The sequence below is a fragment of the Melospiza georgiana genome, chromosome 18, assembly GCF_028018845.1.
Source record: "Melospiza georgiana isolate bMelGeo1 chromosome 18, bMelGeo1.pri, whole genome shotgun sequence".
In the NCBI taxonomy this organism is placed as follows: Eukaryota; Metazoa; Chordata; class Aves; order Passeriformes; family Passerellidae; genus Melospiza; species Melospiza georgiana.
The window spans coordinates 11,664,622-11,688,067 of record NC_080447.1 but is presented as its reverse complement, the minus strand read 5'-3'; the positions used below and the strand labels follow the sequence as shown (position 1 = coordinate 11,688,067).

The 23,446-nt window shown below is 42.5% G+C and overlaps 1 protein-coding gene across 1 annotated transcript; it reads right to left on the bottom strand.

Moving 5' to 3' along the window:
* Nucleotides 1-659: 659 nt before the first annotated feature.
* Nucleotides 660-18,175, bottom strand: CRKL (CRK like proto-oncogene, adaptor protein). The gene is made up of 3 exons (XM_058037072.1): nt 17,445-18,175; nt 13,906-14,368; nt 660-5,377 (listed from the first exon to the last, which is right to left on the bottom strand). The coding sequence occupies exons 1-3, from the start codon at nt 17,756-17,758 to the stop codon at nt 5,243-5,245; spliced, it is 912 nt and encodes a 303-aa protein (XP_057893055.1). The 5' UTR covers nt 17,759-18,175; the 3' UTR covers nt 660-5,242.
* Between the last annotated feature and the right edge of the window lie 5,271 nt (nt 18,176-23,446).

Sequence of the window (23,446 nt, the reverse complement as noted above, 5' to 3'; positions counted from 1 at the left end):
CTGAAATCAGAACTGCTTTACCTTTCCTTGCTGAGCTGTGGCTGGTGCTTCAACAGCTGCTACAGGAGCAGCTGACCTGTCCTCTAGAAAACAAGGCAGAAGGGACGGTAAGGGGGGCAAAAATCAGTATGAATGCTCCAAGGTGAGTGTGGACCTCAGGAGCTTTTCATCTGTGCACACTCCACATCATGGAGAATCATGTAGAAAAGGAACCGTGCTCTGCTGTGGCTGCAGTTTATTTGGTGTATTTAGGTGTAGTTCCTACTGGTGTAAGCTCCAACAGACACCTCTGGGTATGTCTAAAAGGGTGTTTGAAATCACACCAGTTTAGAAATCAAACCTAAATAAATCTGTGACAAACTGATGAACCCAGCTGATCCCAGCTTGCACTGAAAAATGGAGGCTTGTGCTGCCTGTTGTTGGACTGAGGTAACTGAACTAGCTCAGATCTGCACTTGTGGAAGCCTGAATGCAAGTAAGACAAATAAACCCACCCTGAGTTACTGCTTGCTTCCTTTTACTTTTTGCCTTTTAGCCTGAAACAGGTTAAAAAGCCCACTGAAAGTATCTGACGTATTCTCATCTTTAAAACACAACTGATTTTCTCCAAAACATAACTTGCCAAATGTGACTGTTTGATGATAAGACACTATGCAGAGTTGGCTATGAATGTTTATTAACATCACATGGAAATCTGTACTCCAGAGAAGACAAACACGAGGCTGTCACCATACCTACAGAGTCCAGGGAACCAATACAAGCTTTGTAGGCTTCTCCTTCGCAGCACTTGCATGGTTGATGTTCTTCTTGAAGTTTTCTTCCTCTACAGGGTCAGCTCAAATATCAACATCTTGTTAATGATTAACTGAAAAAAACCTTTAAGTTTAGTTTAGTTACTATTGATCTGGACTGAAAAGGCAGAAGATGACCAGGGTGTGGGTTCTGACTTCCAAACACAGACGGTTCTGATGTGCACCAGCACCTCATGGCAGGGCCCAGAGCTGCAGCCCCTGCTCTCCAGTGCTGCACAGGTTACACCTCAGTTACTCAACCAATAATAAGCAAAATTCAAACCATTGCATGAACCAGTCATTCTTACAAGCACAGTCAAGGGCATCACAGTAAACAAAGGTTATGGTTCCAGAGACCCTGGGCCAAGAGCACAATAAATACAGAGGTGGAGGAGCAGGAGGAGCACGGACGTGTCGGGCGCCGGGGTGGAGGAGGCAGTGGGAATCTCTATCACCAGAGGTGCAGCTTTTCCATCTGAGCCTCCAGAGCCCAGCAGCATTGTCTGACAAGAGGCACGAGGATGGAGCAGGAGAGTTTCATTCAGCCTGGCAACAGCATTTTCTCCTGCTTAATTCTTCCTTTGATTCTGGAAAACTTCAGCTGGCAGGTTCTGCTCACCCACAGAACAGGCATTGTAAGGACAGAGTAAGGGCTTCAACACTCTGCTGCTGTTGTCGAGGGTTTCAGACTAAAGACCACAAATAATACTGTAAGTTGAGGCAAGTTTTATTTAGACTGTACAAACAGGGCCTTGGGGAAAAACACAGTGGCTTGATGTTGGGACCAGTTCTATGAATTAAGTGGAGTAAGAAATTAAAAAGGCACTAATCTTAAGAAAAGACACTCCGTATATTCTAAGAATATAATTCATTTAATACTGTTAATCTTATAGCACAAAAAATAAAACAAGCTATGATCCCCAAAATAAAATTTAAAAGCTTACACTTAATATTATTGCCTGAAGATCATGGTCTTTAAATTACATATTGTGTTTAAAAGTTTACACAGTGAAGACTGTCTCAAATACAAGGCCACCTTTCCCACTGCAATAATTGTATCCTTGTCCCAAAATACACTTTAACACAAATAAACAGAAAATGACAACTATACAGGAACGCTTTCACTGGTCCCAAAAGGCAGTCTTTTAGGCAGGTCTCACTTTCAAATGCAGGTATTGAGGAAAATGCTTGAAGACTGGACTAAAAAACAAAGGCAGCCCACTCATTCCCAGGATGTTAATACAATATAAAAAATTACTTTACAGGCACATGAAATGGCACAAAGAATGCTGTTTTTCCCTTTACAAAAATAATGCTCAGGCTCTTCAGAGCCTCAACCCAAACAGGATATTCCCTTTTGTTTATTCTTTCCCAATTTGTAAACAATCATGAATTAAATAAGCGCTTTTCCAGTGATGGACACTGATTTAAACAGTTTTCATTTAAACTTTCAGACTGGTCAGAGGCTTCAATGTCTATATACACATGTACACAGCAGGAGGAAGCCAAGCCTTTCGTGATAGTTGACTACTGTGGCACCAGCTCATTACACCAGTTCCAAAGCAAGGACAACTTTAATGGTGCATAGATTGAAGCCATCACTTGTAGGCTCTCATGCTTCATATCAAGGTTACCTTACACGCCCAAGAACACTGACACTGATAAGATTATCACTCAGGTTTAAGAGGTTTCAGAAAACGACAGCACACGTGTAAGCAAGCGACGAGCAATTGAGATTGCAGAGTCCTTCAAAGAGAAACACACACTGATCCAATGCAGTCTTTATATGAAAATACTTGTCTCATAGTAAAATAGCCAAGACACATTTTGAAGCGAGGTTACAATCAGCTTAGGCTGGTCAGTATGCTACATTGAAACCACATTTTACATACCTGAACCACACCGCTGCTACTTGGAGAAACACTGCTCACTCATGACCTAAAACCAGGTTCACAGAAATTCAAGAATTCTTGTCTTTGCATCAGATACCACTACACACAAATTTTGCATAGTTTTGAAGGTAAAGTACTTTGCTTTTCTGCAGTATTGGAACATAATTAAACCTAAAACAATGTTTGTGTTCAAAGCGTGCACCTTATTCAATGAGGGGATGAGTCAAGGTGTTTATTTCAGTGAAAAAAAAAATCAGGTTAAAAGTTCTGTTCAAGATCTGAAATCTCACAGTATTTATTCACCACGCAAAGGAAGAATTCTACAATCAGTCTTCTGAAGAGCTGCCTGTAACTAGGTCAGGCCTGAAATAAGATTTCTCTGCAGCAGACTGAGTTTAGTGCAGTTTGTATTCAGAAGATGACTTTCAGTAGTACAATCTGTGTAGTAAACGTGCAGGTATTGTTGGGGCACAGGAAAAACATGACCTTCTTTAGTTAAGAGAACTGCATAGCTTTTCTTTGCAAGACAAAATGTCAATGCCTATTGTCAAGAATTACAGCACCAAACACTTCAGTCAATGCTACTCTACTTCACAGTTAATTTGGTAGTAAAATGCTCTACAAGAACTTCCAGACTGTCAGCCACTTGATCAATATTACAGAAAACAGTTAATAGATGAATGGAGAGACATTTTAAAACCTGGCATTTTGAATGGCTGCTTGTGAATGCCATTTCTGCAGTTCTTCAGTGCCTTCCAATGAAGGATGTCATGGCACTCCCACATGAGCTACCAACAACATGCTTTTATTAGGATCAAGCAACACAAATCAACAAGAAAACATGCTGGAACTTAAGACAATCTTTATATCATTAGACATTTGTAAGATCTGATGACATTCTGCAGGTGTTTGAAGTTTCTCATTTTGCTACAAACAACAGCCTACCAAAGCTGAAAAATGGGAGCTGCTGTTTTCCTGCCAGCTTCCACACTGGACATCTGCCTTAACCAGGCTCCTGAAAAGGGAGGTTTAGTAGCTGTATCTTTGCAGACATGTATTCTGTTAATTCAGTGTTCCATCATTTTGAAAAGAGCATTCCAGTTCACCTACAACACACATTTGAGGAAGGTGGCACAGGACTCCCCTGTGCCTGCCCTTTCACATCCTGCACCAGGCTCGGGCTGAGCACCCAGCTGCAGAACAATCACAGCAGGGAAAGAGAGCTTACCAGGGAAAAGCTGCAGGAGAGGGAAGGAGCTACACGAGTAACAGACACCTCCTGACCTCCTCCAGCCCCAGCCTTATCCCATGGGAAGGCAGGCAGCTGATCCAATTGACCATTCTCTACAGGATGCTGGGAGGGGAGGGACCTGGGTCATATATAAAACACAGCCAATGCCTCAGGAGGGTAAAAGAAAGATGTCAGCATGCAGAGGACTTGGGATGCAAGGAAAAAAAAAAGGAAGGGAAAAAGAAGATGAAAGCAGCTCTGGAAGAGAAGCACAGCAACATAGACACCCTGGTAAAAAGGTATTGAGTGTGTTTGAAAAGGAGCTTTTGATGGGCTGGGGCTGGTACAGCTAGGAAACTTTGGAGAGAGCAGGGAGGCTGCAGAGAAATGGATATAAAAGGTCTTTAAATGTTTAAATAAGAGGATTTTATCAGTATTTACCAAGTTCTTCTGTCCCACCCCTATCTCTCCTCATGGCAGTCTGATCTGTCTACCAAGTAACAGCTTGATGACAAGCACTTCTGTCCCAGTCAAACTACACTTTCAACACTGCAGAAGAGCTGCTTGTAGACCAGGCCAATGTGTTTCCCCTTAAAGCTCACTTTCTACAGTTAGTGCTTGCAAAAATCAACAGAAATGCATTAAATATGTCAAAACCAAGGTACAAGTACAACCTCCTCCTGGGTTTCTTTATAAATAAATGCCTCAGCTTCAATGCAGCTGAATCAATGGTTATTTGCATGTAACACACTGTTTCAGGAAGGTCAACAACAAGCTTAAGGGTTAACAGAAAAGAGCAGTGTCTAATACAACTGCTTAGAACACATAAGCTCCAATTATTGTCCTTTGAAGAAACCATCATTTTAAATGTACTACCTTAGCACAGGTAATTTCAAAACTAAATCTTCTTCAGTTCTAAAATTGCATTTTTGTTGTTGCTTTTTGTTGGACAGTAATGCACGAAATTGCTCGTTTGATCTAAGATTAGGGCTCTTCCTACTGAGCAAACCAGAAAAAAGTCCATGGAAGTCTCAACAGGAAAGGTTTCTTTCCCAAACCTCTCTGCTATATTCCGGTTCAGTCTTGTCCAGCTTAAGGCCCAAAACAGTTTTAAAAGTGAAACTAAATTCTGGATGATGTAACTATGGTCTGAAGGTCAGGCAGTGACTTCAGTTGTATGAATTCCAAATGTACATTAAAGGAACTGTCAAACTGCAGCAAGCTGGAAAATGGGCAATGCTAGCAATGTGCCATGAAGTCATCATCCCACCTCAAAGAATGCCAATGGTAGCCAGGAGAATGAAGCAGCAGTGAGAGGGGCAGGGGAGTCACTCGTTCTCCTCGGGGTTCTGAGGGTCGAACAGCTGCACGTGCGTGAACGGGAAGAGCCCTTTCCTCCCGTTCACCTCTCCTTCCCACTGCCCGTTGATGTTCATCCTCGTCACCTTCACAATGTCCCCAACCTGCAGGAACACAAACACCTGGTCATGCATGGCTTCAACATCAGGAACAAACACCTGGTCATGCATGGCTTCAACATCAGGAACAAAACACCTGGTCATACATGGCTTCAACATCCCCAACCTGCAGGAACAAAAACACCTGGTCATGCATGGCTTCTCAGCTCTGATACAAACCAAATGAAGAACACAAGCCCATCACAGGAAAGAAATCTTGCCCTCTTCTTGGCAGAAGGATCAATTGAATAGTTACTTTTACTGAATTGCAATACCAGCACTTTGTTGCCAAACATAATAATGCTGTCTGTGCTCTGAGACTCTTAATTGCATGTATATCTTCACAGATTACTGAACTACACCTCTTTTTATAGGAGAGCTTACAGCTTCATGCAACAGTATCTTTAGCTTAGATATAAATCCACATCAGTAAAGCTACCATGGGTGATGAGTCACAACATCCTTTCAAAAGAGCACAGCGCTGGGACTGCTTTTAGCAGCAGCTGACTTAAAAGAAATGTAGTTTTTCAAAGAAAGATTCCTAAGGCAAAAAAACCCATTACTTGAAGCTCTAATTCTGATGATCACAGTCTAAGAACCTTCTGTAATTTCTAAAATAATGGTACACTTCAAAGTGAGGAAAAGCACTCTCAATTTTTTTTTTATTAGTAGTAGTAGGTGAAGATTCTAACTTTATTTGTGGTTCACATCTACTTCCTGTCGGAGCATTTGATGCAGGAATGATGACATGTCAAGACTTTCCTACCATAACTATTCTCTTCCTATCCGGCAGTGGAAAATGAGAGAAGTCTAAGCCATGATCAAGCATGAAACAACAGCCCAAATGATGATAAATTACACTCTTACTGTTCAACAGCTGTATTGAATCTGGATCAGGACAATTTACAAAGTGAAATATCCAAATTGACAAGAAGCATTTAAGACAAGCTAAATCCTCACTCTTCAGAGATGCTTCTGGAGAGCTGAGCACGTGGTTTGTTACAGCAGCTCTCTGACTTTCCCCCTCCCTTCCTGTTTACTTATTTGACTCTATGTGGTAACTACAGTAAATATTAGAAAAGTGACATTAGCAGCTAGAAACGAATTTCACAGAAAGTAGAACCAGCCTATGACTAATGCCCAACAGTTCCTAAGTTTCTTTCCCAAACTCGGTGCAAGCTCTTTGTAACTGAGCCTCAGTTACCAAACTACTGCTGTGAAATTCAAAGGAAACAAACTTTAATCTTATTTAAGGAAAACACAGACATTGATACAGTATGTAAAGCAATTTGTCTGCATTTTTCTAAACAGTATTGAAATTCAGACCAGATGCAGATAGGCCCTTGACAACATCCTTAAACTTTTCAGGTGAGACCTGTTTATGTTAAAGATTTACCAAGTTTACAAAACAATGTGCATGTCACTAGATTATCTGAAGCCCATTTAACCCAGTTACCATTACCTGAACAGGTATTTTTGAAGATCACACAAAAGCAAGAACCCTTAAGTAAAATTTAAGATACTGAATAAACTCATTGGCAGTCAGTCACTCAGTGTTATGTCTCTTAAAATAAAATTAGTTGAACTTTGAAACTATTCTCAGAGATTTAAGCCTTATGTGTTGCTCTGCCTTCCCTCCTTTTTTTTTCTCCATTACTTTGGTTGTCTGTGTCCTGTCTGCTCCCCATATTTAAGACTGTCTCACTTGGAACAATTGTAATCTTGTGCTTTTGAGAGAGGAGAAAACCCTTTGAGCTCCCCTAAGTTCTTAGGATATAACTGAGGCGATATTATTTCTTAAATGGACATTTTTATATATGCTGCTCCTAAAATCATGCAGCCAGCATACAGAACTGAGCAGTTAAACACTGCATGTACACACAGAATTCAGAATTCACCCAAATGCCTTTCATCTCCCAGGGCCTGCTGCAGCATGCTCTGATTGAATATTTGCTAAAAAGCACAATTTGTCAGACTCCTCACTCCAGAAAGCTTTAAATAGTAACAAGATGACCTAAACAGGAACCTAGCAAATGTTTCTTTAGGAAAATGCTGATAAGATCTATAAATACTCAGTGTTACATTTAAATAACCCTTGAAGACAGATCTAAGTTCCAAATTCTAGACCCAACCTGAGGAAGATGCAGCCAATATCACAACAGCTTAAAGGTAATGAGTTGTGTTTTCACTACACCATAACCCAAACCCACTCTGAAACCTTTAAATCTTAAAAATAATCTTTGGAATCAACAATGTGGACCTGCATTTTCTGAGTGTGACAATGTAGTTCTGTTCATGTGCTGTAGAGATCAATCCATTATTCATTCTGAAGCTCCAGAACAGAAATTCTTCAGCTTGGTTCTGAAAGCCTCACAGTGGGAATAGGTTTGGAAATCTTGGCTTCAGCTGAGTGAAAAGAATATTTAAAATATGTCTCCTATTGCATGGCAACAAACTGGCCTGTAGATTAAAGATGTGAAATGTCCTTTATGCTGCTGGGTGGGCAAAGCTGCTGCACACCAGCATCTGCCACTAAAGAGAGCTGGCTGACAAAAACACACTCCCATGTGCTGAGAGCCACTGGAATAGTAAATTAATTTGCAATGACTTTGAGAGAGCTTTTATTTAAATGAAAGCTGCTGAATATCCTCTTGTGCTATATTATTTTAAAAATATAGTTTAGTAAATTAAACAGCACGTTGAAATAAGATTTTTGGTGCAGGAACCTTGATTTCATGCTAACCTTACTCATGGATCTTACCTTATAGACCTTAATTTGAAAAATGCCTAGAAAAAATCTGGTCAACTAGTGCCCCTATGTATTTTTCCCCAAGTGAAAGCATTATTTTGTAAATGCCTTTTAAAGCATGTTAATGCCATTAACATGGTCAGCTGAGGTGCAATCTCCCACTAGAATTATTTAACACACTATTTTTTTTTTTTCAGAGAATGTTTTAAGCCAGTCAGAAGAATTGTCTTATGATTAGGCACAGGACAGAGTCAGGAGACCTGGTTCTATTCTCATCTCTGCCACAAACTTCCTGTATGACTCTGGACAGCTGATAGCCCTTATCTCAGATGAGGAGAGCACTTCCTTAGGCTCAGCATCTCCCAGCTCAGTTCATTCAGTTGGGAAGCACACCAGCATCACTGGAATGAAGTATCACTGCTGAAATGAGTAATGTTTCTGAAATGCAGCCATTTGGTTACACCCAGGTGATAAAAATCAAAATGTATTTTAGATAGCATCTTTCATTATGTCCCTGTTAGAGCATGAATTCAAAGCCCTGGGGAAACACAACTGTGGAACATGCCAGTCAGAAAGGTTACTTCATTACTCCAGACTCTCCCATACCTGCCTTCCATCTGATTCATACTCTGCAAAAGGTTTCCTGCAAGCCATTTCAGTCACCCAATTCAATGAGTTTTACAGATTTTCCAACAATTCTATGTTAATAGTTGGATGATAAAGTTGTGTAATATAAGTTTAAGGTGATAAAAATGCATTAATATTCTAAATCCTCATTTTAGCCCACTGGGTCAATGCTATAGCAAACACTGCTCTCTGGAATGTACAGGGTGCTAAATGTCAGTCATTATCCTAATTAGTGTCACAGCTCACTAACATTCACACTAAAACAGTTCCTCAGGCCAGCTGCCTGTCTGGAGGAGGACAAGGTCCAACCCAGAAAACACCTGGTACCCACTGTCCCCAAAGGGGACACAGGAGAGGCAGAGCTCAGCCACTCTGCACACAGGACAAGGGACACTGAAGGAGCTGCTGCTGGATTGGGAGATCCAAGAAAGCACCAGGCTAAAAGCACAGCTTAATTACTTAATTATCCTTCACTTCTGATGACGTGGGCCAGAACACACTTGATGCCCAAACTGCAGAATCAAACAGCTCAGAGGAAAAGCTCCATCCATTCCTGAGGCATGAAAGGAGGTTCAAGGGCAACACAGGAATGTGGAAGTGCTAGATGCAATTAATGTGGCCTCACCTAGGAACAGATTAAAACAAAGGAACTTTCCATTTCACCAAGAGCCAGGAAAAGTGTGAGAGCAGTGGCTGCAGCATCAAAAAAGTGCTGCTTTTCACTGCAGGTTGTCTCCTTCCAGTCACTGTCCTGACTGTACAGAATTTGGAGAGTTCATTTTCAGTTCAACATTTATAGCAACTAAAGCTCCCTGATCAAAAATTCACACTACCCAATTATAGGATCAATACTTTGCTTAAAATCCAGACTTTGTGGGTTAGCTGCACTTTAATGTGTAACACAGCAAGGCTAAGTTTCCTTGGCTAAAGAAAAACACAATGCTTGTTGTCTACTGAAAGAAGTAGCCTAATTTCCTAATTAAGAAAGTTCCACTGCTAGCACATTTTGGCCTACTTGTCTCAGCTCTCCTTTGAAGAGGGAAAAAGTTAACTGTAACCTAATTGTAACAGGCTCAGGAGAAATACTGTAAGTCAGTTATATAATTATGGTGGATGGATATTTATTGCACCAAAACATTTCCGTGACAGGTTAACTCTGTGCTAGCAAACACACACATGTATGATTGCTACCTCACAAAAAGGCAAACTATAATGCTGGCACAAGTCTATAAAAAGCCAACAATAGTATAAAAATGTTTAAAAATAAAGTGCAACTCTTGTTTAAAAAAAGAATAAAATCTTTCATTCAGTAACACTGTTAAGTCTAGAGATGAACTCTCTAGACTTAGAACCACTGCTGGTCTCTGGAACCACTGCTGCCTTCAAAATTAACTCTGACACTGACATTTAAGAATCATTTTTTAAGCACAGCAGGTATAAATCTGGTGGCTGCTGCTGGTCTCCCACTGTCTGGCTCCTTACCCTATTTAATTCCACTTTATAAGTGAATATAGGATTTGTTGTTCATGTCCTGCTTACAGCTTGTCAGTTTGAAACAAGGCTTCATTAGCACACTATTTCTAATAGGCTGGCTATAGAATTACTGCAAGTTCTTAAAGGCTGGGCAACTTTCAGGTAGACTTTGCTGTTCTGTATCACAGTAACAAATGCCAAAGAGACAAATCCATCACCTTCTTAAAGTGTAAATCCTTTGAACTTGGGATTGCCCTCCTGGTTTTCCCACAGCAAGCAGCAGGATGGAAGAACAGCAATGCAGAACTTTGTGGAGCAGAGTTTTGGTCCCAAAAAGCACAGGACACTGTAAGGCTGTCCTGCATCCCCCTTCCTGTGCAGCAGCAGAAAGGAAGGAAATTGCTGCTTGGCCAGAAACACACAAGTACAGAAACAGACCTGGCTCCTCGGCTGTTGAGCTCTTCGGTTAGGGGCTGGGTTTGGTGGTTTCTATTTTTGTTTTGTAGCTTGCTTGTTTTGTGGTTTGGGTGTTTTTAATGCAGAATTCATAATATTCTACACATCTTAGTAATGAAGTTAGTTGTAGTGAGAAGCTACAAACTTCAATCTGTAGAATTTAATGTTCATTAAAAACATGAAATCTGAACTGCCAAAGCAACTTAACCAACAAGAGCACATGTAAATCTTAGAAATACATGTAATTTACTGTAGGCTTTACTAACTGCTCCCTGGTGCAGGGAGATGCACAAAATTCCATGTACCAACTGCTGTAAGCTTTGAGATAGTGTCTATACTTACAATTACCATTTTAGCCTCTAAACAGATTATAGTTTAATTTTTCATTTTGGATAATAACACAATAGGATCGAGTCAACATTTATGCAATAGTAACCTCAATAACACCAATATTGTTACCCAGAGAGGCTGTGAACATCCCTGGCAGTGTCCAAGGCCAGGCTGGATGGGGCTTGGATCCACCTGGGATAGTGGAAGGTGTCCCTGCCCATGGCAGGGGGTGGGATGAAATGAACTCTTAAGGTTCCATCCAACCCAAACCCTCTGTGATTCTATATCATGTTAAATAAGCTTAGCCCAGCAAAAATAAATGCCCTACAGACTATCTTAGAGAAATAAAATTGTAGTTGCTCTTAAACTGTCACACTTTTAAATTCACCTGTTGAATTCATCTTTATCCAATCTATCAGATCTCATTTCAGATTTTCTGTAGAACAGTCACTTGGTCACTTACATTTTCCATGTAAGAAATTAAAAAAAAAAAACTGAAAAAAATCTTGCTTAAGAAACAAACTTTTCTCTAACAGGCTATAAATTCTTACCTTTTCTTAAAGAAAACTCTGCCAGCTCTGTAAACAATAATGGTGTACAATGGAACCACTGGACTTGCAGGCAGGGAGCTTGTCCCATTTTCAAGCTGAACCAAGAAGAATGACAGTGCTCCACTTAAAAGGAAGCTGAGCAGATTACTGTGCCATGCCTTTATTTACTCCAGATGCTCTTCTCTTCCTTTTTAGTACTGTCTGTGTGCTGACCACACAAGGCTCCAGCCAGCAAACAGATATTTTGCTTTCACATTGCTTTATCAGTTGAAATTGGTTGCACAATCAGTAATTACACTCCCAAGGTGCAGCAGCTGAGCAGCCACTCAGGGTACCCCTATTCTGAGGGGGACAACTGTCAGATAATATTTTTATCAAAGAACACCATTAACTTTCTTCCCCAAAACAGTCCCATAACCTGTTTTTTGTCTAACACCACTTTCAGTGGTCTTACAAAACAGAAGTTTCAAATGGTTCAGTTTATTTAGTAATGTGTAGAGCTCTCAGAGGGCTGGGATTAAATATTTAATCAGGGTCCTGCAGGGGGTTGGCAAACTAAAAGAAAATAATGAAAAGAAGCTGAATTATTTTTTTCTTTAAGCATAGCCCATGTGACAAAAAAAAAATACTGCTGTAATGAAGCTGCTGAAGTTCCCTGTGCATGGATAGATATGGAGAAACTGCAATCTCTGATTTCAATGAAAATGCAGAGCAGCTCCCAGAATTCTGCTTCTGAAGCCTCTTGAGAAGGCACAGTGAGGATGAGGTGCACTGGCACAGAAAACAGACACAAAAACGTGAGGCAGTAAGTGATTAGAGGGTGAGAAGAATCTCTCAAACAAAACTTGAGTAATTTGAAGGTTCAAACCAAGTCAAACCTATTTGTTGGCCAGAGAAAGAATCCTGCTGGTGTCCTAGGGGAGCTGAACTGATGGGGTTAACTGGGTCACTTACAGGGCAAGTCAGAAAAGTCTTCATGCAAGGACCAACCCTACAAGGGGTTCTGCTCCCTGAAGTCATTCCATGACACATTGATAGCACAACAAAATCAATCTCTTGCCTTGCTCTGCTTGCAGAAGCATGAGTAGTTTTGGCAGGAATTTTCTGTACAGTGCAGTTGGCAGTGAATTTACACTTTGTTCTATGGTGATTTTCACACACTGTTCACAAATAACAAGCTGCTAGATTTCACAAGACAAAGAAATTCCAGTGATTCATATTTAACTTTTAACCCCACAAGAGTAACCTTAGAAGTGTTACAAATACAGGAGTAAAGCAATTAGGGTGAGCACTCTGAAAAATGGGAAGTCACAAATATAACCTTCCAAATTTCAGTCAAAAGTAGCAGCCACAGGTAACAGCTTTAACCTGCAAAGTAACTGAGCAAAAACAACAGGAAAGGTTCTAAAGTATTTTAAAAACTATTATCATTTTACTTGCTAAAATGTTGCTGCTTCCTATGCTTGTTTGCTTGCACTTGTGCCTGGAAGCACTGCAGCATGCTCAAATTTCATTTTTTCCAGGTGAGACATTTTTGAATTACAGGTTAATTAGCCCTCAGTATCATCTAAATGTAAAAGTATCAGTCTTCTGGATATAGCTTTGAAAAACAAGTTCCAATCAATCATTTATTCCAGTATGATATGAATTCTTTACTATTTACAGAACAACACTCTAAAGTTTTACAAGGTATCTCTAATAAAAATAAAATTAAAAATGCAATAGCAAGCACAAAAACTTGCAGCACTTTAGAGGTTACACTACACTCCTCATCCCCAGTTTAGGTGTTAAGGTTTCTTAAATTCCACTTTTGAAAAACAAAGCAAAAGGGACTAGAATGTCTGATGTATTCTGCCCAGACTGAAGATCAATCAGCACAAGGTCTTTAATTGCATCTCACAGCTGAGGATCAGAAACACCAAGTGTAGCAGCCAGCAACCTTTACCTTTCTCTGGAGGGTGCCACTGCCAGCTTTTAGCCTGCAACTCTACAATGATTAAGGAAACATCTCTTTCCTGCCCCAGGATTAGGTGAAGAAGCAAAGCCATTCTCTCACTAGCACTTCTTCAGCATGGGTACACTCTTCAGCATGTTACCCTTGTAACGTCTGCACAGTTGAACAAGCAAGCAGGGAGGCAAAATACAGGTCTAAAGTTATTTACTAGGTCACTTTTCTCAAAGGAAGTGGTAGAGATGAAGCAATTCTGGTGGATGTTTCTTCAGAATGTAACCTAACTTCTCAGTCCCTCAACATAAACCAGCAGACTCCACATGAAGTCACCACAACAATTTTTAGTTTCTTCCTTCACAAGGCAATTGAAAACTCTGAGACTGGAGGACACACTTACCTCTAATGCCAGCGCAGTCTTGTCATAAGCACAGGGAACTCTCTTTTGGACAGCTTTGGCATAGACTGGTCCGTTCTGTGTGGATGGCAGAGGGTTGATCACTGCTCCAGGCGTGCTGGACGCCGAGGGCAGGGGAGTCGCGGTCTGCGGCTGCGCGTACGCGTGGGCAGGTTCTGGGATGCCGTAGCTGTTGGAATTCCTGTTCCCGTGCTTCCCCACTGAGGGTCTGCCCAGCTTTTCTACATAAGGAACAGGGATCATCCCAATCCGACCCTCCTTGTTTCTGGCACTCCACCACTGTTCCTCTGGCTTCTCCACGATTGCCAGCAGCTCTCCCTTCTTGAAGGGCAGATCCTCGGCGTCGTTGCCGTGGAAGTCGTAGAGAGTCCGAACGTACTCCAGGTTCTCCTCTGCAGGGGGCATGGCAGGGGCAGATCCAGATCCCATGGGGGGGCTGGGGTACCTGAGGGTGGGGAAAAGGAAAGCTGTTGGTTTGTGTTTCCAGGAACAAAGCCAAGTGCCAGGTCTGCAGTGGGAACATCAGCTAGAGAAGAGTTGCTTGGATTTGTAACAAAATCATTGCCTGGTAGCACTGTGAGGAATTTAATGAGCAACTCACACTTCTCAAATAATGACTTAAATACCCAAAGTAGCTTCCCCAGAAGCCAAATATAATCTATCATGGGATGCAGAAAACTGGGAGAAATAATGCAAAATCTTCATCCACCTGTTCTGGACTGTCGTGAAAATCTTAGAGTCAAATTAATTCTATAGCTTAAGTTATGAGAGTAATGATACAGAAAACCAAATTAAGACTGTTTGGGTGATTGAGGTGGAAGGGCAACACATAAAAATGTAGCTGGGAATCTCTCCAAGAGTCCTGTGTCACTTCCAAAGTCATCCAAGTAATTTTGTTTTTAACTTCAGCATCCACTCTAAAGAATTCAGTGAGTGAATGCTAGACTTGAAGCAGTGTAGAGGAAAAAGGGAACAGAAGTAAGATGGTCTGACATAAAGACTGTATGAAATACTTGCATCCACTGATAAGAAGGAACTAGGGAAAAAAAACCCAGCAAGCCTTCTATAAATACTCCTTTGCCTATTAACCATATTATCTATAATTTATTTACATAATTATTTATTACTATGTCCATAATTTGTCAAATACACTCACTTTGTTGTCTGTGTTAATATATAAGATTGTCCATCAAATGAGAATGCTTTCACTATTTTCATCATAAATGTTACCCATTTTATTCAGAGCAGCTGTCAAAAAGCCTCAGTGGATATAGGCCACAGCAGATAGTTATTATCTAAGCTATGGGAGCAAGAATGCATGTCATTAGCCTACTTCAATTCTCTTCTGCTACTTGCAAAACACCATGGAAGTCAAATCCCTGTGATTTCTGCAAGATCTGCCAGAAGCCCTGAAGATAAAGATATTCCATCTTTCAGACACCCTGCTGCAGCCACGGCAGGGGGACAGAGGGAACCCCTCAGGAGCATTGCTCTGCATCAGGAAGAGCTCAGGAACATCAGCAGGGATGGTCAGAGCTCACTACTAGAGATGCAAAAAAACAAAGCTTAAAATGGTCCATTTAGAACGGTTTTAAAAGTTTAAGATGTCATCTCCAAGATCCAGAAGTACTGAAGAGCTCTATATAGAAACCACCTTTCAGACTGTACTTTGTGAAATTAAAAGAATGAACAGCTTTCAAAAGCACAAGCATCTGTGCCCAGGAAAATGCCAGAGAAATAAGAATTAACATAACAGTTCTGAAGCACATACCCCTGTTCTAAATGTAGTTGGTTAAAAATAAAAATCCCAAAAATCTGGGAATGCTACCTTTCATCCTCCCTCTTGCAGCAGGAAGCCTCCTTTGCACAGCATTTAAAACCATCAACCATATAACTGAATTTCTAAGATTTCTGATTTTTCAAAGTCATGCTAAGTTGATCCCATTTGTAGCTCTATTAAAAAGTCAATTCACTGCAGGTTAGGTCCCATTTGTCTCTGTGCTGAGAGAACAATATGCAACCAAAACCTTGAAAATAAGGTGGCACTGAAATGCTCACAGAACATTTCACACAGGACTCCTCACAAATACCAAGTGTGCAAGTGCAATCAGCTCTAAGTTCTCAAGTGCTCTGAGAAAGCCAAGCCAGTCATGGCCATAAATGATTAAGAACAAATTATTGCATCCAGAAAGGTTCAGGAATATCCAGGTTGAAGAGCAGATGTAAGCATGAAGATTGCTTCAGCATTTTTCCTTCCCAGCTCTCCACAAGTTTAAGCATGCATGTAACACTGGGCAGCTCCACTCCTGCAATGGTGGAAATGATTTTTTTTTCATCTACCCATCTCTCTAGCCACAATCACTACCAAAGGCTGCCAGCAGCTTGCAGGGCTCCTGAAGGTTGTGCTCGCTGTCACATCCTGCCCATCACTTGACAGCTTTCAGAATGACTTTTGAACACTTGAGTTTTTCAACTTGACAAGCTATTGTCAATCTTTGACAAGTGACTGTCATTAAGCACTGGTCCATGCCAAGGTTCAATTGTGATTATAAACCTCAAAGTTATTCTTCCCTCCTAAGAGCTTGCTAATCTGCAAAACATAATAAGATATTAAAATGCAGACTTCAGAAGTGAACCAATTTGGATTTATTTTTTTAATGACACTACTTTTCTCTTATTTAATTTAATTTAATTTCATTCTATCCAGGAAGCCCTAAAGTTTTGACAAAAGATACTGAGAAAGGTTTTATTAATTAAAAGCAAGGAATGTGTTCTAGGGTTCTTCATAAGCAGTTCACTGATGCATGTTGCAGGTATGTCCCATGCTGGGACCAGGACAAAGAAGGAGCTCACAGCCAAGTCACATTTTCCCATCTCCTAGAACAGCATTTCTCAGTGAAGTCTACGGTGTATGCACATATAGATGAACAGTGCCATGAGCAAACTGTGAGAAATAAGTGTTTCCCTTTTTTTTTTGGTGCAGAAATGCCACTTTAGAAGTTTGGGAAATGGTGCCCTAGAATGTATTAATGCTGACTTAACAGGGCAAAGCAGTGTAATCACATAAAAGCCAGCTCTATTGTAATCAGTGTGGGTGCAGGGGTAGACAGCAAACTAAGCTCACAGGCTGTACTTCCATCAGGGAGAGGACTGGTGAACCAGCTTCTCAACCATCCTTGGAACGGAGACAATGCTAGAAGAAAAGGGTAACACAAAAAGGGTGACGTGCGGCCACACCCTCTCTCAAAGCAATTACAGCCCGTGCAGAGGTACATGGAACCTCCACACACAAGGTCAGCACAGGCACCGTGGATGATGTGACTGAAAGAGCAACACTTTCAATTGTCGGCGAGGTCCAGACAGTTAAGAAGGCCCAGTGTTAGAAACGAATTTATTAGTATTTATTCACAGCATCTACACGCAGCGCCAGGCTCGGAGCTACTGGGCTGGCGTGTGACACCGCCCCCGGTCGCACCTCGGGCGCCACTCGGGCACAGGTGGCGGAGGCGGGCGACACTCACCTGGGCGCGGGCTCGATCAGGGTGGTGGTGTCCAGGTAGTGGATCTTGTAGAACTCCAGCAGGGCGGGCAGGTGCTCGAACTCCTGGTCGCCGATCTTAAAGCGGCGGTTGGGCAGGGAGTTGATGATGTAGTGGGAGACGCGGGAGTTCTCGGACACCGAGAGCACGTAGTCGCCGGGGCAGGTGGACGAGTCCCGCACCAGGAACATGCCGTGCCGCTGCCCCTGCAGCCGCGTCTGCGCCTCCGCCCGGGACACCGGGCCCACGTACCAGCTGGAGCGGTCCGACGAATCGAAACGAGCGGCGGAGGACATGGCTCCGGGCGGGGAAGGGGAAGGAAAGGGAGGAAGGAAGGTGAGGAGCCCGAAGGCCCAGGCGGAGGAAGAGACCCGGAGGAGGCCTGGGCAGAGAGGCCTGGGAGGTGGAGCGGGCTGGGGGCGAGGGGGAAGCGGCTCGTGCCTAGGCCGGGGGAAAGGAAACCCAGGGGAAGGGGGATCGGGGAGAAGGAAGCTCCGCGCCGCTGGAGGCGAAGGGCCGAGCGGCGGCTGGGGTGGGGCTGGCCAGACGCGGCGCGCAGGGCCCCCGAGTCTCCCTCAGCGGCGGGGTGTGCAGGGCATCCTTCCCGCCTCTCTCAGGCCTGCCGCCGGCCCGGCCAGGCGGGTGACGAAGAGCGGCGGCGGCTGGCACGGCCAGGCGGCCCGGGAAGGCGGCGAGCGGAGCCGGCTCGGCTCGGGGCGGGACGGAGAGGCAGAAGCGCCGGGCGCCGCGTCCTCCTCCCGCGGGTTCCTCCCCTCGCGAGCCGAGCTCCAAAATGGCGGCTGCGCCGGCCGCGCGAACGCTCCGAGACACCGCCCCGCGCACGCGCCATGGCGGCGGCGGCAGCGCGGGGCCGCGCCCGCCTCAGGGGCCGGGCGGAGGCGGGCGGCGGGGCTGGCCCGGGGGTTCGTGCCCCGGTGCCCCTCCCTGGAGTCCCGGGGAGCGGGAGAGCCGCCTCTTCCCCATTTCTCCGCGCGACTCACTCCTGCCGTCCCCGGTGCACCCCCGGTCGGTGCGGTGAGTGAGGCGGGGGTGACCGCGCGCCTGCAGCATTGAGGGAGCCCTGCCCTGTGAGGGGATGCGGCAGGCGCGCTCTGACACGGGTCACCCCCAGAAACTCCCCAGCCCTTGGCCTTAAGGTATCTGAGGGGGACCCTTCATCTTGTCCCCTCGGTGCCGCCCAGCCCCAGGCTCTGCTCCCCGGGGCTGCCTCGGGCCGCTCTCACTACTCCTGCATCTGAGGGGTGCCAGCACCCTAACCCCAGGCGGTTTGCAGACAGACACCACCTCCCCTGAGGTTTTGCTGCTTTTTACTAATTAATTAATTTTCTTTTAAGGAACAAAACGGCCCGCTGCGATAATCATCTCTGATCTCCAGATAATTTCCTACGTGCTCTAAGGGGCCGTTTCCTGCCTCTTCATAGCCCTGTTCCCAGATTACGGGGTCAGAGCCCGGCGTGGCCCAGGCGGGAGGGACGATGGTGCCGCAGCCGCTGAAGAGGAAGGAAGCCCCGGAAAGGACTCAGCAGGGCCCGGGGGCAGCGCTTGGCACACGGTGCGGATGAGCTGTTTGAATTTGAGCTTGGCGCCGGGAGCCCTGACTCAGTGCCGGGGCTCTGTCCAGCCGCACTGGGCAAGGGCGCGACAGAAGAACGGCGCTGCTCCCCGGAGGTGTAGAAACCTCTGCAAATGGTGTGATTTTAGCTCAGTCTTGTGACTTCGTTTAATTTGTACTTCTGGTATTCGTTTTGCTTCAGGGCTGGCAACGTGAAATGAAGCAGCGCTTGAAAGAAAAAAAAAAAAAATCCAGTTTAAATGAGAAATAGATTTAAGATGTCTGTCTTGAAGCCCTTAACTGGACTGTTGTGCAGTGTTATTGCAGCTTTGCTGTCTTTGTTTCATGCTCTTTTCCAAAAGTTCAGTCATTACTCAGTCATTTTTTTGCTCTTTGTTCCTCATCCTGCGTTGGCAGCCAGTGCCAGCTGAGGTGTCTGGATTGGAACATATGGGCTCTGTCTCTGCAGGCATTTAGCAGAGTCCAAATGATCTAAAATGGAAGACTTCTCCAGTGTCGTTTTAGGCAAAACCATCCAGGAAAAGTCTCATCATTAAGATGAAAGGATCTTAAAGCAGTCCCTAAATCCATGTGCAGGTATCATTTTACTAGCTGCTGACATCCAGCCATCTCCTGGGTGGAAAACAACAGCTGTTAGTCATGTACAGCAGAACAGTGACCTGGAGATGAATAATTGCATCTGAAAAGTCACATCTAGGCAAAAAAATTTCATCCATTACTAGGAAATCTTACTTAGTAGCTATACCTCTGATCCATTCCTCCTGGTTTTAGTGCTTGTATTTGCCAGTAAGAGTCAGTTTTAAACACCTGTAGTCAGGCTACAATACAAAATGAAGGTTATGATGTTTTCTTGTGTCATTTGAACAGATTTGGCTTGCTTTCTGTTTGGCCATGGCCAAAATACAGACTAAAAGACAGCAATTGGACTTGCAATAATATGCTAAATAATGTTTAAAAATAGTTACAAAAGCTGTAAGTTTGCAGCAGATTTAATTACTCATAGTATATAAAAAGGAAATAAAAATTCCTGCTGCTTCATTTGATTGAATTGCAATTTTTGTTAAAATAAAAACCAATAATACATAGTGATTTTGCCTCCATTTTGTAGAGATAATACAAGAATCTCAAAATAGTTGGAACTTCTCAGAAATAGGTAGTATTAATTATAAACCAGTTTTTGTGCTGGACTGCTGCTGAAGAACCAGCACTTCCACCTTCCCACCCAGAGAGGATTCTAAGGCATGGAGAGGTTTTCAGTTTGAATGAATTTTTAAATTAGATGTTCTGAACTTGTATTGTGTGCTGTGTGCATCCTTTAAGTAATTCCCTCCTCAGTTTTAGCAACTGTGGTTAAACTGAACCAGATATTTTAGGTAAAAGATCCCACATTCTGCTTCCATATGAGAAAAAGGTGACTTGTTCATCATGAATGTTTTCTGATAAGACTGGGCTCCAGCTCCCTAGACTACAGCAAATCATCTCAGGTGTATTACACCCCTGCAGATGCATTTGGTTTAGGAAGAATGGATGCATGTCTGGTACCACTTTACCCTTTTAGCACATATAAAAACCTTTGTTCTCTCTGACTTTACCTGTTGGCAGCTGAGCAGGGCCAGTTCTGATGCAGTGGAGGAGATGGGGAGCTCCAAAGTGCATCAGCTGCCCATGAAACAAACCTCAGCTGGCAGAATATTCCCTTGAGAAGGCCCTGCACCTCTTTCCTGTGCCCAGCTCTTCCTTCTTCCCTTCACCAGAAGCTTTTGATCCCATCAGTTGGGCTGAGTGCCAAATAAATTGTACATGTGGCTCACCCCTAAGTAAAAAGTAAATTTCTGTCAAGGGGACAGAATAAAAATCCTTATTTTGTTTCAAATCAAGTACTGGCTATGCTTCCAATGCAAAATTAACAACCCTAATTTAAACTAGGAGGGAAATGGGAAAGGATCTGTTGGATTTGGAAGTAGACAGCTGGAGAAGAAATGCAGTAGTGAAAGCAGTTATGAAACAAAACTGAAGCAATCACAATCACTTCTGCAAATGTGGAAGCCTGAAATACTTCAGGATACAAGTCCACTAATTACAAATCTGGCAAATATGCCTGTACAGCTTTACCTCTGTGCTGGCAGGAAATAGGAAAATAGATCATCAAGGAAGCTAATTACTATTCTTCTGGACTTCCTAATGTATCAGCAGTTTGAGTGTTGGTATTTTGATCACTCAATCCTGGAAGAGCTGTTTGATTGTTCTCTCACAGACCAGAAATAACTTAAAGCTTTCTTAGTTCATTGTCCATCTGCCCACAATGTCTTGTTGGCTCAGAGAGCTTACTGTAAAAATAAAATTAAAAAAAAAAAAGCCTTTTACTGTCAGATACAAGATTGACATATTTAGGACACCAGAGAATTTATAATTTTAAAAGAAATACAGAATCAGCTGGAAATCCCTATGAGTAAATGTTTTTCTTGAGGTAACAGAAAGCTTAAATGGGCTCATGAAAGTTCAGTTCCTGAAAGGAAAACCAATCAACAATAATTACAGCTCTTGTATCAACCTGTAATTTTTCCTGCAGAATCCTGAAAAATCCTCCTATCAAACCTTAAATCTTTCCTATTTTGTTTATGTAGGTAATGGCAGTAAACAAGAAGTGCTTTATGTCTGCTGAGTAAGAGAAAATTGACATTTTTAAAGCAAAGCAATTTTATTATTATTTAGTGTGTGTGTGAGAGTTTGAAAAAAAGACATGCTGGCCTAAAATGAGCAACTGCTAAAAAAATGATTAGGATGGTTTGAGCTAAACTCTTTGGTTTTTTACCTAAATGAAATACATGCAAGTAAGATAGTGCATAGAGTAACATTTAACAATCATATTTTGCTCAGATGTAAAGAAATTTTGGGGCTGAAAACAAAAAGTTATAGTTTTATCAAATATTACCTGTCCTTAGGGTTAGTTCATGTAACTTAGGGTTATTATACCTGGTAATATATATATAATATATATACTAAGGTAGGTGATCATCTGCTTTAAGTAATTCCCTTGCAGCTGCATCCTGAGCCTTACATTCATTAGCTTTGCAGAGCATCCAACTGCAACATTTAGTGCATAATAAAATCACAAAATAGCATATCCTGATAATGGAATAATGGATGGCTCTCTAGCAATCAGTATTCACAAAAAAGCATATCCATATAAATGGAATAATGGTCAGTATTCACACACAGAAGGAGTGACAGGGTAGAAAGATGGAAACCTTCTCCCCCAAAGTTTTCTCAAGAAGTTCCTTTGGCTCATTAATTACTCATGAATGTCTTCTGTTCTCTGTAATCTAAGAATTAGCTTGGTTATTTGTAACAGTGAGTAATACCCTCTAGTGGCACACACAGGAAAAGGAGCTAGACAAAGAATGATTAATTCTTTTTTCATTGTTATAGAGGCTAAATAAGGTTTCATCTAAATAACAAAAATAACCCAATATCTTTGTATAACATCACCGGTCTGTCTAGAGGTGCTGGTTAAAATAGAAAATGGAAAACAATCATTTTAATCACTTTTTTGCAGAGGAAACAAATTGCCCCCTGCAGTCTGGAAGGAGTGGTTCTAGTGATAGCCAGGTCAGAGAGGGATGTCCTTACATCTGCAGGCTACATTGAATTCCTACCCATCACAAGTAACTCTGCTGGCAAAAAATGAATATTTATCAGTCATTTATCAGTCTCTAATATTGCAGTGTAATAAAGTCTGTATTTCCAGACCCTGTGCGCAGACCAGAGTTCACTATCAAAGAATTATTTTCTGAAAAAGCTCATAATCAGGGTTTCCTGCTGTTACCAGGTCTTTTGTTTGATTTGCCAATTGGCAAAGGTTCAGAGATGGAGCTGAAAATTGACAGCGCTGAAGAAATGACAGTGAAAGAAGTGCTGAAGAAAACTGACAGTGCTGAAGTCCAACAAATGTCCCTCTTACCAAGACAAAGCTATTGAACTTATTTCAACAAATGTGCAAGTACTCTTAATCTTGTTCCAGCAGCCCAGTCTACTAAAGCAGAGTAACTGAGGTCTGGTTTGAAATCATCTTTGCCTCCATAACCAATACCCCAAGCAGGGGGAATATGCAGGAATTTCCTGCATTTCTCTGAGTGGCAGTATTTGTCACAAGTGATGACACTTGCCTAGTCCCATGATTGTCACTGGTTTGCCTTTCTGCAAGCCCATTATTGCTGTAAGATTTAAAAGCTTTTGGGAGTTTTTCAGGATTTTCTGCACTGATTACTCCACCCCTCCTACAGGAAGGATCTCACAGTGTTCAGTACCACACTGGTTCAGACTTTAAATCAGCTTCTAACCTAATGGTAAGCAAGATAGGAGTCAGGAACCAATTATTTTAAGGCCCCAT